General features: G+C 40.9%; 1 protein-coding gene across 1 annotated transcript in view; it reads right to left on the bottom strand.

The window, feature by feature from the left end:
* The window catches only part of HFM1 (helicase for meiosis 1), a 3,254,758-nt gene that overhangs the window by 1,228,168 nt on the left and 2,009,433 nt on the right, over positions 1 to 17,157 (bottom strand). Inside the window, exon 16 of the mRNA XM_044086815.1 lies at positions 9,419 to 9,434. Within this exon, the coding sequence (XP_043942750.1) occupies positions 9,419 to 9,434 (16 nt within the window). The remainder of the gene's footprint in view (positions 1 to 9,418; positions 9,435 to 17,157) is intronic.

Raw genomic sequence — 17,157 nt, 5'->3', positions numbered from 1 at the left:
CATTCATTTGGTACTTCTATAAAATACTTATTTTCCTTATTTGTTATAAAATATATAACTTATCCCATCCATACCTGGACAGCTATTTTTATTAAGCAAGTTCAATAGTTGTTCTAATTCACCTAATGCAATTTATTTCTGTATATCTTCCCATTGTTCTTTTCACAGTCCATCTTATACCCAGTCCTTTATTTTTTGTTCAAAAATTTTATTGAGATTTTGTAAAAAAATATTCAAATATACTGGAATAATGAAAAACTTTCTAGTTCTTTGCGGTAAAGTTAAACAAATTCTAATGTGTAAACTATTTACTCTGTATACATACATGCCTCTAAAAGGTGTAATAGGTTAAAATGAAACTTAGAGAATAAATCAAGAACGGAATAATGAATGAAAAAACATTTTAAATATAATCATAATAATATAATTTGTATAACAAATCAGTTTGCAGAGGTGGCGTTCTATAAATGAGTATCTGTAACAGATAACACTTTAATTTATGGGTTCTTGAAGAAAGTATTAGGATATAACCTGCTTTCTTTATGTTGATTTCTCTGATTGCTGTTTCCTGCAGTGATGAAAAATCATTAAATTGTGGAAGTGAAGGCTTCTTACAATGTTTTGTTATGCTTTTTCTTGCCACTGCTAAAACTGTCCCTGTTAGATAATGATTCTTGTTATTCATGTTATTATTTTCTAACATGTTAAATTAGTGGTATATTTAAAGAAAATGAATCACCCCATAAGACTTGGAAAAATTTATAATTCTGTTACAAAAGATTTGTATTAATTTTAAGGGACATTCATAAAATATATATATTCGATCAGCATTACAAATTTGTTTACACCTACAACATTCAATGTTTTTTCCCCTTACTGAATTTTGATGTTTTGTTGCGTGTTAAAATTTCCAAGTGAAAATGCACAAATAAAGTGTCTTAGAAGAATTCTTTATAGATTTCAATGACTGCAGTTTGCTTTCTTCAGATAAGGGTGAGTTAGGATCCATAGTAATAGAATTCCAAAATGTATCATTTAAATTATTATATTTGGTAAAGATTTTAAAGAGATTACAGATTAGATTTCCCATATTAAAACTGCTATGTACCTAACATTAGAAAATAATTGTATTAATGTGGGAATTTCATGATAGTAAGAGATTGAAAAAGGGGAAAATTTATCTGTGCATGAATTCTAACATTCTGTAAGATTATCCAGTTTTGTAAATCTAGATTGTATTCAGAGATTTCTGACATATTGTCTTCAGCTTTGCATCATCAAGGCAATTTAACCAATAAGTAAAATTATTATTTTCCCATTTATCTATTTTTTGTTTATAGGTTTTCACAAAATAAAAATGGCTATCTTAAATTGGAATAAAGTTTCAAAACAAATTTTCAACTCTGTATTTCCTAAAATTGTTTATTTAAATTGTTTTAAAATAAGATTCACACCTTTAGAATGTGTTGGCATGTAGATATTAGATATAAAGTAATTACATAGATAAAGAAAGAAACATAGTTCTGTTTATTTTATTTTTGTATACGGTGTCTATTTTCATTTTATTAGGACTGAAAAGTATAAAATTTAGAGTTTTCCAACATGAGTCATAATTGGAATCTAACCAGTTTGGCATCATTTTAAACGTTGCTGTTTTTGAATAAAATTCTAAATTTGGAAAACTGGCACCAGCAGAGTCCCAATATTTAAAGTATTTTTTAAAGAGCTATAGTTTTTTTTTTGGGTGGGGGGCAAAGAAAGACTAGTAATATTTTTTAGATGGATTTTGTTTGGGGAAAGAGCTAAACTTTGGATTATGTACAATATTTTTAGAAATAAGATCATTTTGATTAGTTGTCTGTTTTCAAAAGAAATAATATGTGGATATGTGTGATGGATCAACACAGTCTACCTAGCTTTGGTTATATGCCTCAATCTTCATAATGCTGTGTATGTTTGATTATAGATTGAGTTGATATGCTGCTAAATTAAATAAATGCTGCTGAATTATCTGAAAGAAATATGCTTAAAGGCAGGTCTTGTACACTGATTACTGGTATAACTGAACTTTAGTTAACTGTGAAGTTGTTTGTCAGCTTAAAAGATGTTTACCAGAATATGGGGGATTTCAATGAGGAACTATATCACAAGTTTGTGGGCCAACTGCCTCTTGAAAAGGGGAAGTAATGTATAAAACCAGACATTACAGGACTTGTTTACAACTTAGGAAATGATTTGTAATTTTCTAAAATATTCCATCAATTTAAGATTAAACTTATGTTCTGGATGTCATCAGCCAACAGTTTATGATTAAACTTATGTCCTGGATGTCATCAGCCAAACCTGTTGACCCTATGGACTGTTCAAACCTATAAAAAGCTCAAAGGCTGGTAATAGGATGGAACTCATCATCCGGATTTGATTGAAGCAACAGCCTGAACTGAGCATACAGCCATTTTGCCAGTGTCGGCCCTGTCTTGACTGAACAGATAGCTGCACTGAATAGGATTGGAGTCCTCCTATCAGTGGCAAAGATGATTTTGTTTTTGTATATGCTTGTAAGTACATGATTTAATAGTTTTATCAGTTGATTGATAGATTTCCTAGGTAAACTATTCATAATAGCTTAGTGTAATGTTTTTATTAGTTGATTGATAGAGTTTCCTAGAATAAATTGTTAGTAATAGCTTAAATAAATTGTCAAGACTTTGCCGTGCTGTCTTGTGTTATTTCTAATCCTGCATTAACCTCAAAATTTAAAACAACAAACTAAACCAATATGGTATTTATAATTTTTTCATAATTTGTATCTTTAGTTTCTTCTTAATTTTTTTGTTATGGTAATACCTAACTATGTTAAATATACTGATTCCTTTCCTATGATGTCAATTTGGGAGATTTGTAATTTTTTATTTATAAAAACATCTTCTGATTTCATATTTTTAAAAATTAGAACTGATGTTTTTTTTCAAATTGTTTTATGACTGTGGTTAATTCCTCTAATGCTTCTTCAGCATTCATTGTAGTTATCATAATATTATCTGCAAAAAGCATAATTTTAGAGCTGTAGTTGTTAGCTACTTCTATTCTCTTTATTTCTGTATTGGAAAGAATTGAGATTATTTAAATTTCAATAACTAATGTAAACAGAGTAGGAGACAAGGGACTACATTCCTTTGTACCTTTGGTTAAAGGAACAGATTCAGAATAGAACTACCTTAATTTTATATATGTTTTGTTATCTTTATATATATTTTAGGAGAGAGAAAAATTGTGAAAAGACGTCAAATAATTCTAATATATTAAATAAGTAGTCCCAGTTTAATGAATCAAAAGCTTTTTCGATAGTAAGACTAATGAAAATAGCTTATTTTTTATTACTTAGGATATCAATGCAGGTTATTATTCTTTTAATATTATTAAAGGCCTGTCTTTTGTATATAAAACCTGCTTGATCTCAGTTGATTATATGTGTGATGGGTTCTGTTAATATGCTGATTAGTATGGACATAAAAAATTGTATTCCATATTAAGTAATGATACAGGTCTATAGCTCTATAAGATGAGCATAACTGTTTGGTTTTACTTTCTTTAAAATTTTGTGTTATTAATGAGCATTTCAACAAGGGTAGAATATCTTCTTATAGTTTTATCTCTATAAGAATTTTATGAAAAAATGTATTATTTTTTGAGGAACGAACTTATAAAATTCAGAAATTAATCTCTCTATACCTGGTGATTTGTTTGGTTTAAGTTGTTTTATTTGTGTTGGTGACTTTCTTGAGGGAGATTTGTTTGAGCAGATTACTTTTAAGTTCAGGTAAGATCTTTTCAAAGAGGGTTTGATCAATAAATGATTTTATGTCTGTTTTAAGAGAGTCGTTTTGTATTTTTTATTTAATGATATATAGTGATGCCTAAATGCTTCCAATATATATCTAATGTCCCTATATATTTTATTACTTTTGGTAGTCTTTATTTCTAAGATATAACTTGATCTACTTTGCATTTTCATTCTTTTAAAAATATTATGCATTTATTTTGTGACATAGCATGTGAGGCTATTTTTAATTTTTCCATTGCTAAGGACATCCTATGAGATAAAAGTTCTGAATATTTCTTATTCAATGTTTCTGTATCATTTCTTATAGTTTTATCTCCTTCCTTAAGCTTAGATTTAGTTTCCTCTAATTTGTTTTTCTCTTACTTTCCTTTTATACCATGAGAAAGATATTCAAATATATAAGATTTAAATGAGTCCCAAATTATGATTTTATTAACTTCTTCTGAATTATTAATTTGCATGATGAGGTCAATATCTGTGAGTAGCCATTGCTTTAATTTTTAATTTGGTAATATAAGCACAAATTCTATTTATTATATGTAATATTTTAAAATCTATTTCAAATTTTAATATAAGGGCATCCAATATAGTACAAGGTATTATACTGAAATTTTGTATTTTGGAACTAATATTGTATGAATTTAGGATTGTAGTTTGGGTACCTTATTCATAACAATAGTGTGTAAAATCTAAACATTTGTGAGACCTTATACTAAATGCAGCTTTTAATTTAAAGACTTCTATCCAGTTTATTTAGAGCTTTTGCTATTGCAGTTATTCTCAGTTTCTTAGGAGCACTTGAGTATAACTCATGTAATAAACCATTGAAATCTCCACCTATGATTAAATTACCTTTAACTTTATTTATTATAATGTTGACATATTTTTAGCCAAATTTACCCGCACCCCTGGGAACCAATATAAATTAGCTAGAGCCCATAGTCTATTATATTTTATGATTAAAAAAGATAATAATCCATCTTATTATTTGCATTTATAGCTGATTTGTAGAAATAGCATATTATTTTTATAGAATCATAATCAGAGACCAGTTGTCTTTTAAGTATTTAATATGAGTTTATTGAAGAAAAAACAATTTATGCCTTATTTATCAATAGATATTTCAAAAAGTGTATTATTTTTTAAGGTATTTAATTCATTAATGTTCAGTGAAAATAATATTAAAATAATAATATTAAAAATGACAAAGAAACAGCACAACCTATTAATAAATTATTAATTATATGAAAAAATAGGTGGCAAAATAATGTACCTGTTCTATTTGTTTTAATAACATAATGAGGGATTTCAGGAATGCATAGAAATTTGCAATAAAATGAAATTTAATAATAATCAGTATCTTTATGTACATGGAAATTAGTTCATTTTTAGTGTAGAAGCAAGAAGAACCCCACTATACTATCACACTAAGATCAAACTATGCTTAGAGTCAGTGAAAAAAGAAGTTATGTACTCACCATAACGTTCCATCTGAGTAGGTAACTTAATTTGTCAGCAACCTGTGGGTATTGGATCCGACCTCGGATCCGAGGTGGCAGCTTTCCAAGCTAAAGATCCAAGCTTTCAGCTCCTCCCCCTTACCCAAAATACCCTGCTACCTCCCTCCAGTCCTCAGATCGAGTTTGCCAAATTATCCACCAACAACAGTCAAACATACTCGAAAGAGAAATGCTAACCTGATGTGTGACAGAAGGAAAAACATTCTGTCATGAATATGACCATGAAACAGGCTAGGGGGAAGGAGGGGGGTCGGTTGCTGACAAATGAAGTTACCTATTCAGATGGAACGTTATGGTGAGTACATAACTTCTTTATCTGAAGTAGTTAACTTCATTTGATCAGAAACCTGTGGGACAGAGTCCCCAGCTGCCAAAAACCTGGGAGGTCCTCAAGGAAGGATATTCCGGAGCACTGCGGAGCCAAAGGCTGCCCTACCTCTTTATATCAGATCCAGCTTGTAATGAGAAATGAAGGTATGAGAAGAGGCCCACGTAGCCACTGAGCAGATGTCATCTAAGGGAACTCTTGACCAAAATGCTGCAGAGGTAGCCATAGAATGGGTAGAGTGAGCATAAACCCTCAAGGGTTCTGGCTGACCGGAAGCTGTATATGCGTGTAAGATGCAGTGGGATATCCATCTAGCTAAGGTAACTTTCGTAAAAGGCTTGCCTAAGGACAGCTTAGTGAAAGACACAAAAAGCTGCTCCGATTTGCGAGAAGCAGCTGTCCTGTGCAAGTAAAATCGCAATTGTCTATGCACATCCAACAAGTGCAGTCTGTATTACCCTTTGTTCTGAAAATTGGGGAAGAAAACAGGCAAATTGATGGTTTGATTGATATTGGTCTCGGATGCTACCTTAGGCAAGAATGAAGGATTAGTCCTGAGAGAAACTCTGTCCTTATGGAAGGCCAGGTACAGGGGTTTTATACAAAGGACTTGAAGTTCAGATACCCTTCTAGCTGAAGTAATTGCAATCAGGAAAGCAGTTTTCCAAGATAAGAACTTTAAATCGACGGAAGCTGCAGGTTCAAAGGGTGGACCAGTTAGTGCCTGAAAAACTAAGGTTAATTCCCATGGGGGACCACATTCTTGACCGGAGGTCTTAACAGAAAGGTGCCTTTCAAAAAGGTCTTGCATATCTTAGCGGAAGCTAAAGGACCAAGGTTGTCCCCGATGTGGAAATGAGAAATAGTAGCCATCTGAACCTTGACAGTAGAAGCACTGGCCCCTTGGTGAAAAATGTGGGACAGAAATTCAAGAACTGTTGGAATGGGAGCCGTAAAAGGGTCCAAATCCCTATGTTTGGCCCAGATGGAAAACTGCTTCCATTTACTCTTGTAGATCTTCCTGGTAGAAGGTTTATGTGCCGATACCAGAATAGATTTTACGGAAGACAAGATACCGGGAGTCCTAGCCATTAGTGGAACTGGATCAACCAAGCTGTGAGCTTGAGGTCATCCAGGTTCAGAGTTTGCAATCCCGAAGGATGAGAGATCAGATCCAGAATGGGATCTAAGACCCAAGGAGGAGCTATGATGTGAGACCGCAGGTACGGGAACCAGATCTGGCAAGGCCAGAATGGGGCTATGAGGATTATTTTGCGCCCCAACCGATGAGCTCTCTGCAGAAATTTCATCATTAGCGGAAGAGGAGGATAAGCATAAAGAAGACTGGGCAGCCAAGCATGAACCAGAGCGTCTCTGGGACTCTCCCCCGGTGGGGGAATTAGAGTGAAAAATTTGCTGCATTTTGCGTTTGAAGGAGATGCGAAGAGATTGCAGCAAGGCTGACCCCATCTGAGGAAGATCTGTTTCACTACTAAGGGGTTTAGAGACCACTCGTAAGGTGTGAGGATAGAACGACTCAGCTTGTCCGCTAGGATGTTGAACTGACCCGGAATGTGTGTTGCTATCAGAAAGCGGTTGGTGGCAATCGCCCATTCCCAAAGTCTCATAGCCTCTCGACAAAGAGGGTAAGACCTGGTTCCTCCCTGTTTGTTGATGTACCAGACTACCGCTATGTTGTCTGTCTGAATTGCAATAGTCCCCAAAGCAAGAAGGTCTTGAAGGGCTTGCAACACTAAAAGCACCGCCCTCATCTCCAGAACAATGATATGCAGAACGGTCTGTAGAGGGGTCCATGTGCCTTGGACGGTTCTGCTCATGCAATGCCCCCCCCCACCCGAGGCGAGAAGCGTCCGTGGACAGGGTGGTTTGGGGATGAGGCATCACGAACGGTCTCCCTTCTCGGAGCTCTCGGGAATGGAGCCATCAAAAGAAGGGAGTTCCTGCAAACCCTGCTTAGGGGAACTGGTGAATCCAATAGGTGAAGGAGGAGGGACCATTGGACCTGAAGGGTCCATTGAAGGACTCTCATGTGTAACCGAGCAAGAGGTGAAAGGCTGATGGCTGCCGCCATGGATCCTAGGGCTCTCAGGACTAATTTTGTGGGTGGGGCTGGGGACTGTACAAGCGCTATTACATGGAGTGACAAGGTGGGTAACCTGTCCGCTGTCAGAAAGTCCATGGACTGAAGCGTGTTTATCCTGGCCCCTATGAAATCCAGAACTTGAACAGGATGAAGAGATGACTTCCTGAAATTTATGGTAATGCCTAGATGATGGGCCAAGAGTAAAGAATAATCCCTGGCAGAACACAGTAGATGTCTGGTGGGGGCGGTGAGGAGCCAGTCGTCTAGGTACGGAAAGACCCGAATTCCCTGAAGTCTCAGGTGGGCTGCCACAACTGCCATGACCTTGGTGAACACCCTGGGGGCTGTGGTGAGGCCGAACGGAAGAACCCTGAACTGATAATGACTGGCCCTTAGCCGAAAGCGGAGAACCCTCCTGGATCGTCTGTCCATAAGAATGTGGTAGTACGCATCCTTGAGGACTATGGAGCACATCCAGTCGTTCTCCTGCAGGAGGGGGAGAATAGATTGTAGAGTGACCATCCGGAATTTCTCTTTGGCAATGAACAGGTTCAAAGTAGACAGGTCGAGAATTGGCCTTAAGTCCCCCGTCTTTTTTTTGGCACCAAAAAGAACCTGGAGTAGTTGTCCAACCCGGACTGCTCTGGGGGGACGTGCTGGATGGCCCTTTTTTCTAGTAACTTCTTTATTTCTGAAGCCACAGCCTCCCTCTGATTGAGTGGGACATTGGGGAGGCGCTTCGCTAGCGGGGGAAGATTCATGAAGGGGATAGAGTAACCTCTGGATATTATTCTGAGTACCCAGCGATCTGTAGTAATGGACTCTCAACTTGCTAGATGCTCCAAAAAATGCCCCCCGACTGCCTCCAGAGAGGGATAGTCGAGCAACCCCTCAGGGCTGCTGCGCGGGTCGGTCGGAGAAGGGTTCTCTCGACCCAAAATTCTTCGGCCCCCCTCTGCCTCTGGGCTGGCGTCCACCTTGTCCTCCTCTGCCTCTGAAGGATGAAGGGTCCAGAGTGGGATGGGACTGCTGAGACATCTGGAACCACATCTTCTTTTGTCCTCTCTGGTTCCCTGAGAAGGATCTTTAAGGAGCAGAGAAGCAGATTCCGATGGCAGACAGCATCTTCCAGTCTTTTTCGCTCTGGAGTAGTGTGTCACGGACGGTTTTGCCGAATAGCATAGAACCGTCAAAGGGAGCATTCACGAAGGACACCTTGAAGGGTTCTGCAAAGTTGCAAAGACGGAGCCAGGCATGGTGCCGCAAGGTGACCCCTCCTCCGCTGGCTCTAGCCGCCCCCTCCGTGGCATGGGAGAGAAACCGCATAGAAGTATTAGATATTGACTTTAGAGTGGCCATGCAAGCCGAGAAGGTCCGTTTGTCCTCGGCCGCCATGGACTCCGGGAGAGACCCAGCGTACTCTTTTATCAGATCCCGCTGAAGCCTAATTACATGTGCCAGATAATTCAGCGCCCTTATAGAAAAGGTGGCTGAAGCAAACATCTGCTTTCCAATACGGTCCATCGTCCGAGACTCCTTATCAGGAGGATGGACCGAGGAACTTTCTTGTGCCAGTTCCTTCTTGGTGGCAGCCGCCACCACCATGGCATCTATCGGGGAACCTTTATTCCACGCCGGCTTGTCAGAAGGTGGACTAAGAATTTTATCCAGTCTCCTAGGGATTGACTCCACAGTGTCCGGCACCTTCCAAGCCCTGGTAGTAATCAACTCTACCAGGGGGTCGGCCGGGGGGGAGACACCCAAGAGGTAGACGGGCCTGTGTCGAACGCCTCCAGAAACACAGACTCATCCGAGGAAGGTTTCTGGGCTGACCACCCCCCTCTTATGCGCAGCATCTCCATAATGTCTTCAAAGGAGACATCCTCTAGGGGTGACCTGGGTGAACCTTCCCCTTCCTCTAAGTCCGTGTCCTCCGTGAGGGACTCGGGGGAGTCCAAGTGCCTCCTCTTACACTTTCATTTGTGAGGGACCTCCTCGGCAGGGCTGTCCGAGGAGGGCTCACCAACGGGGTCCTGTTCCTCTACAGGAACTAACTGGGGTGCAGACGCAGGCTGTCCCTGGGGCCGGACGATGGAAGACAGGCCCATATGTGAAAGAGTGAAGGGTGGATCTGTAGCACAGACCGGGGACTTTGAACTCCTCGACAGCACCCTCTCCACCATGTTGAAGGCCGAAGGTGAACCACTCTCCCCTGGCTCCGAGAGTAGTGCCCTCAGCTCCGACGTGAGGACCGGTGTCGAGCCAACTTGATCGGACCTGAAAGGGAAGTCTGCTCCGACAGCAACAGAGCTGAAGACACACTCACCCCTACAGATCCGAAGCTCGGCTCTCGGCCCCAAGAGCTCGGATCCAAAAGATGACCCGATAAACTCGAGGGTAAGGCCGGCGTCGAAGTAGCAACTACTATTGATGCCGACACCCCGACTCTGAGACGACTCGGATCTGACGGCTCCGAAACCTGATAGTGGATCAGAGAAGGAGCAATGGGTGCAAAGAAAGGGCCAACCTCCCTCCCGGAGGGGGGGAGGCAGGAGCACTCCCATCTGCATCTGGGCCTGCAGGAATCGATGCATCATCCGGTCCATATCTGCATCGGACAGACTCCTGGTAGACCTGGAAGAAGTCGTCGAGGCCGGCCGGGACGGCCGCCTAGATGACCTCGAAGTTGACCGAGACTCCTCCTCTGGCTCCAGAGAGAAGCGTGGAGAATGGAGCCAAGAGGAGGAAGACCTGGAAACCCTAACAGGGGAACAAATCAATTTAGTTGGCAGAGCCGAAGGAACTGATTCGGCTTGCCGCTTATGGCTCTTGTGCCTATCCCTCTCCTTCTCTCTATGTCTCTTCTCTTTACTAGAAGAGTCCCCCTCTCCCTGGGAAGCAGTGGGAGGTTGAGTCCCAGCCAGGGGAGGGGGAGCTGAAGGCTGGACAGTCGCAACTGTGACTGGCGCCACTGAGGGAGAGGAGGAAGAAGAATCCGGGGGCAAGAGTCCTGCCAGGATTATCTTGTTCCTCCTGTCCCTCAGAGCCCAGGGGTTAAAGGCTGCACAATTCTGGCAGCCTGATGTTAAGTGGGCTACCCCAGGCAAAGAACGCACTGAGTGTGGCCATCTGCTGGGGACAGCTTATGACCACACTCAGCACATTTTGAAAAATGGCCTTAGGGCCCTCAGCCATCACACACAAGCACACGCCCTAACACACACAGTAAGGGAAAGGGGAAAAAAACACTAATTTACTATTAAATATAACTAAAACAAGGTTTAACTAAACTACGGGTTTACTATACACACACACACACACACACACACACACACACACACACACACACCCCGAAAACGCTATTTTTCTAAGAAAAATGCTCCTAAATTCCTCTCACCTAAAACGGTAAAAGCTCATCCCTTATGCTTCAGAAGCCACAGCAAACGAGATCTGAGGACTGGAGGGAGGTAGCAGGGTATTATGGGTAAGGGGGAGACGGTGAGATCTTGGAAAGCTGCCGGCTCGGATCAGTTAATACAAGAGGATGCAAGAGTTCTGCTATTGTTAGATATCTTTCTGGAGCTTTTTTTACCTTTTTTTGTCATATTTCCCGTTATGTTAAAGATAAAAAAATTATGTACTCACCATAATATTCAATCGGTGTTGTCCATTTTCATTCTTCCTCAACTGACTGGTTCGGATCCAAGATTCAGATCTGACTCAGCTACTTCTACCAGATCTTCAGATCTAAAATTCTTGACCTCTCCCTTTACCTAAAATCCCCTGCCAATTCAAAATACCTCAGATCGAGTTGATGCTTCTAGACATAAAGGGACAACCTGTTAAAAAAATTAACAAAGGCAAAAAGGAAAAAGGAAGCTGGAGCTCAAACAAAGCACACAAATCCCTGTAAAATTCTTAGATCTTTCCAGAAGCAAAGGAAGGGGACAGGTGGGTGGGAAATTGAGGAAGAATGAAAATGGACAACACAGATAGAACGTTATGGTTAGTACATAACTTTTTTATCTGTTGTTCTTTTCATTCATTTCCCAACTGATGGAAAAGAGTCCCCAGCTACTGGAACTTTGGGTGGGCCTCATGAAGGGATATTCCAGTGTACTGCAGAGCCAAAAGCCCGTTCTGTTCCTGGAAACCAAATCTAATTTGTAATGAGCAATAAAAGTGTGAGAATTAGTGCAATTTGCAGCTGCATAAATTATTTCTATGAAAGCCCTTGACCAAAATGTTGAAGAGACTGCCATATACCTTGTGGAGTGAGCCCTAGGATGTTAAGGCAAGGCTAAGCCTTTTTTTTACCATAGACAAAGGAGATACATTCATTTAAGCATTTGGCCAATGTAACTTTGGAAACTGGTTTGCCAAACCTGTTTGGAGAGAAGGAAACAAAAAAATGGTCATTTTTCCTGAAGTCTTTGGTTCTACAGAGATAAAAGTGAAGTTGTCTATGCACATCCTGCAGATGGAGCATATACTGTCCCTATCTGAAAAGTTTAGAAAGAGCTGGTAGATTAATGACTTGGTTTATGGACTCAGAAGCTGCCTGAGGCAAAAAAGACAGGTTGATCCACACAGACACCCTGTTTTTGTGGAAAACCATGTAAGGAGGTTTAGAAGACAGAGCCTGGAGTTCAGATACTCATGATGTGATAGTAACCAGAAAATGGTATTCCAAGACAAACATTTTAAATTTGCCCTGGCTGATGATTCAAAGGGAGTCTCAGTTATGGCCTGAAGCATAATAGCTAAATTCCAAGGAGAAGTAGGATCCTTTAATGGAAGTCTAAGTAAAAAGACTCCTTTGAGGAAGCCTTTACATAGTTTAGAAGAAGCTAAGGTACAGTACTTTTCACCCAGGTGGAAATTAGAAATGGCAGTCAACTGAACTTTAATAGTTGAAAAACTAGCACCTTCATTGAAAATTGAAGCTAAAAATTCAAGGATAGATAGCAAAGGCATTGAAAAAGGATCCAGGTCCTTGCTCAGGGCCCAGAAAACAAAGCTCTTCCCTTTAATTTTGTAAATCTTTCTAATAGAAGCTTTTTGAGAAGATTAAGAAGATATGATGGACTGGAGACAAGAGCCAGGGCTGTCTAGAAAGCAATGGCATTGAAGAAACCATGCGATCAGTTTGAGGTATGTTAAGTCCAGATGAGTCATACCTGTCAGCTGAGACAGGATGTCTGGATTGGGATCCAGTATCCAGGGCGGATGTAGAAAGTACAGCCAGAGGAAGGAGAACCAAATATGATGATCCCAAAAGGATGCAATGAGGATAACTATGTTCTTCAAACAGAATGCTTTCTGTTGAAATTTGGGAATGCAAGGTAGCAGTGTGTAAGCATAAGAAGACAGGAGGGCTAATCGTAGACTACAGCATCTCTCGGTGACTCCCCTGTTGGAGGGATCAGGGCAAAAAACAGGAAGTTATGTACTCACCATAACGTTCAATGTATGTAGTTCATCTCGCCTCACATTCTTACCCGTGGGTTCGGAGCCAAATATCGGCTCCGACTCGGCCAAACTTTTCTAGCTCGAAGTCTTCTATTGGCTGGGCTAAGCAGGTATCCCATGGTGCACTGCTCCATATCCCCAGATCTAGTTTGCTGCAATACTCATTCATACCCCATGCATACACAACAGTCAGATAAAAAGAATAAGCTAAAGTAAAGGGAACTCTGTAAATAAAACCATAACCTCCAGATCCTCCAGGAAGGGGGAAGGTGGGAGGGTAAGTAAGAATGTGAGGCGAGATGGACTAAATACATCAAACGTTATGGTGAGTACATAACTTCCTGATGTTATGTAGTCCTATCTCACCTACATTCTTACCCGTGGGACAGTGTCCCTAGCACCTACATCCTGGGTGGCTCATAGGAAAATACTCCTGAGTACTGTGGAGCCAAAGGATGATCTGCCCCTAGAAACTACGTCCAATTTGTAATGAGAAACAAATGTGTGAGGAGAAGCCCAAGTAGCTGCAGTACATATATCATCCATTGACAATCTGGCCTGATAGGCTGTAGATGTAGAAACAGCCCGAGTAGAGTGAGCCTTGACCGGAAATGGCGGATCTTTTCCTCCCGCTTGGTAGGCGAACGAGATGCAACTAGATATCCATCTAGATATGGTGACCTTGGAAATTGGGGACCCAATTTTGTTTTCCGAAAAAGAGACAAATAGTTGATCTGACTTCCAGATATCTTTTGTTCGGTGCAGATAGAAACGTAACTGTCTGTGTACATCCAATTGATGAATGTTAAATTCTGCCTTGTTTGAAAATTGAGGAAAGAATACAGGCAACTCAATGGATTGATTAAGATTAGACACGGAAGCCACTTTAGGAAGAAAGGAAGGGTTTGGTCTAAGAGAAACCCTGTCCTTATGGAATATTAAGTATGGGGGTTTGATAGAGAGGGCTTGAATTTCTGAAACTTGCCTTGCTGAAGTGATTGCTGTTAAGAAGGCTGTTTTCCAGGTCAAGAATTTCAATTCACAGGTAGCTGCAGGCTCAAAAGGTGGTGAAGTAAGGGCTTGTAGAACAAAATTGAGATCCCAGGGCAAGATAGGTTCGGAGACCGGAGGACGGAGTAACAGAGTACCCTTCATGAAAGCCTTGCAGAGTCTATGAGCCATGAGACTAGACTCATTAGCCACATGAAAATTAGAGATCGCAGCCAATTGAACTCTGATGGTAGCTGATGCGGAACCCTGATGGAAAAGCATAGACAAAAACTCCAAGTCTGAAGCAATTGGAGCTGTGTAAGGATCAATTCCTTGGGTATGCGCCCAAATAGAAAACCTCTTCCATTTCCTGGAATAAATCTTCCTAGTAGATGGCTTATGAAAGGAAGATAAAATGTGAACCACTTCTGGTGAAAATTTATGAAGCCTAACTAACGACAGAAGTGGAGTAGCCAGGCTGTCAACCAGAGGGTCATCAGAGAGGGGTGGAACTGTCCCGACGTGTGTCAGTAAATCTGGTTGAGGGTCCAGAATCCAAGGAGTGTCCACAATGTATGGTTGAAGAAAAGGGAACCAGACTTGACAAGGCCACTGTGGAGCAATCAGAATCATTCTGCTTCGCAAGGATTGTGCTTTCTGAATCACCTTTGACAGCAAGGGAAACGGAGGGAAAGCATAAAGCAGACCGGAGGGCCAATCATGAACCAGAGCGTCCCTGGGTGACTTCCCCCTGTGTGGGGATCAGTGTGAAGTAGTTGCTGCATTTGGCAATGAGGGGGATGGCAAAAAGGTCGCAGCAAGGCTGACCCCATCTGCTGAAGATTCGTTCTGCAATTAGACGATTCAGGGACCACTCATAAGGCATCAGAATAGCCCTGCTTAGCCTGTCTGCAATCACGTTGGACTTCCCCGGAATGTGCGTTGCCACCAGAAAACGTTAGGAAGTTACTGCCCACTGCCACACTCGCATGGCCTCTCTGCACAGGGGGTAAGACCTGGTTCCCCCTTGCTTGTTTAGATATCACACTACTGAGATGCTGTCTGAGTGTATTGCAATCGTCCCTAGAGGTAGAAAGCTCTGAAGTGCCTGCAACGCAAGTAGCACTGCTCTCATCTCTAGGACATTGATATGCAGATGTATCTCGTAATCTTGCCATGTGCCTTGGACTGTCCTGCCAAGATAATGCCCCCCCCACCCCATCTGGGAGGCATCCTTGGTCACTGTGGCAACCAGGATGGGTGGAACGAAGGGCCTTCCCCCAGTCCAAATTGTTGGTGCAAAGCCACCAACTGAGGTCCTGTTTGCTTTTGTCCATGAGCAAAATGGGGTGAGAAAGTGGAAATTTTTGGAGAGACCATTGAACAAAGAGAAGCCATTGGAGAAGTCTCATGTGCAGTCTCGCTAGAGGGACCAACATAATTGTTGCTGCCATGGTCCCCAGGAGTTGGAGAATCCATCCTGCCTTCACTTTCTTCAGGGGCATCAGGATGTGTATTTGTTGTTGTAAGATTCTGATCCTTTCCTGCGGTAAAAATGCTCGCATTTGAATGGTGTCTAATTCTGTGCCTATAAAGGTGACACCCTGCAAGGGCAACAATGCAGATTTTTCCCAACTGTTGACATAGAGTGATGGTAGCATCCCTGGTTTGGACTAGTTGATGTCTGGTGGGGGTGGTAAGGATCCAGTCATCCAGATACTGAAGCACTTGGAATCCCTGACATCTCAAGTGAGCCGTCACCACTGCCATACACTTGATGAACACCCTGGGGGCTGTGGTGAGACCAAAGGGCAGTGCTCGAAACTGGAAAGGACTGGCTCCCAGCCAGAAGCGTAGGTGACTCCTGGATGCCCTGTCCATTTTTACATAGTAGAAAGCATCCCTGAGGTCGATGGAGCACAAAGGAAAAAACTTCAAAGACCAATACACGTAAGGTTCAGTTAAGGCACTTTAATTTAATTGCAGCAAGGAGACAAAAACATGCAAATACAAGGATTTGTCTAACTACTAACAGGAAGTATGTTCATTCTTATACTATTTTACAAGACATGGCCTTCTACGCTGAAGTAATCAAACACAACTTTAAGCATTGTACTACAGCAGGTGTTACTTCAGATTTTCTGCTGACATGACTAAATTTGCGAGAAACTTTTTCAGAAAAACAACCTGGCCTTGATGACCAGTACTTCGCTTACAAGCCTCTATTGTACAGTGTTACATTTCAAGGTACTCTTCTAATACAGATACAAGCAAATGCTGATTGCAGTTCATATTTTCAAGCAGGCTTTGTCCTAATTATCTGTTACTTCTACAGCTGTGTATGTTCTCATAGCACGGCGGAACTTCTTGTCTGAGTTTCATATAAGCAGTATTGTTCTATTCATTATTTTCCTAACGCAAGCAAAAATCATCTGCTTCTCAGTAAATTTCCAAAGAACAAGCAAGATTTTAGCAACAGTACAAGGTCAGAAAGCAACAGCAGTTTGTACAGATTTATGCAGTATTTATTTATTTTATTTTATTTTATTTTACATTTGTTAACCAGGGGTGTCTGACTGAGCCGAAAAGGCCCTTTTTCAGCAGAGGCCTGGGGAGAAAAGCTCCACAAAGAAAAATTACAGACACATTTAGTTATTTAGACATAATCAGTATACACACAAATTACAAGAGACATGTTTTTACATGTTTATTACTATAGAATAGTATGAAATAGAATAAATGTGTTAACCCTTTTCTAGCTCTATATGCACTAAGCATATTACTAATACACACATTAATACATATTTTTTTAACATTTCCCCCCTTTTAATACTTTTATTCTACTTTCAAAATAAGCATAAACAGTTTGTTTTCTTCTCCTAACCTCTCCCACTCAGGA

Source organism: Protopterus annectens, chromosome 10.part0, assembly GCF_019279795.1.
Source record: "Protopterus annectens isolate FY-2018-M chromosome 10.part0, PAN1.0, whole genome shotgun sequence".
NCBI lineage: Eukaryota > Metazoa > Chordata > Ceratodontiformes > Protopteridae > Protopterus > Protopterus annectens.
This window is presented reverse-complemented; position numbering and strand designations above follow the sequence as displayed.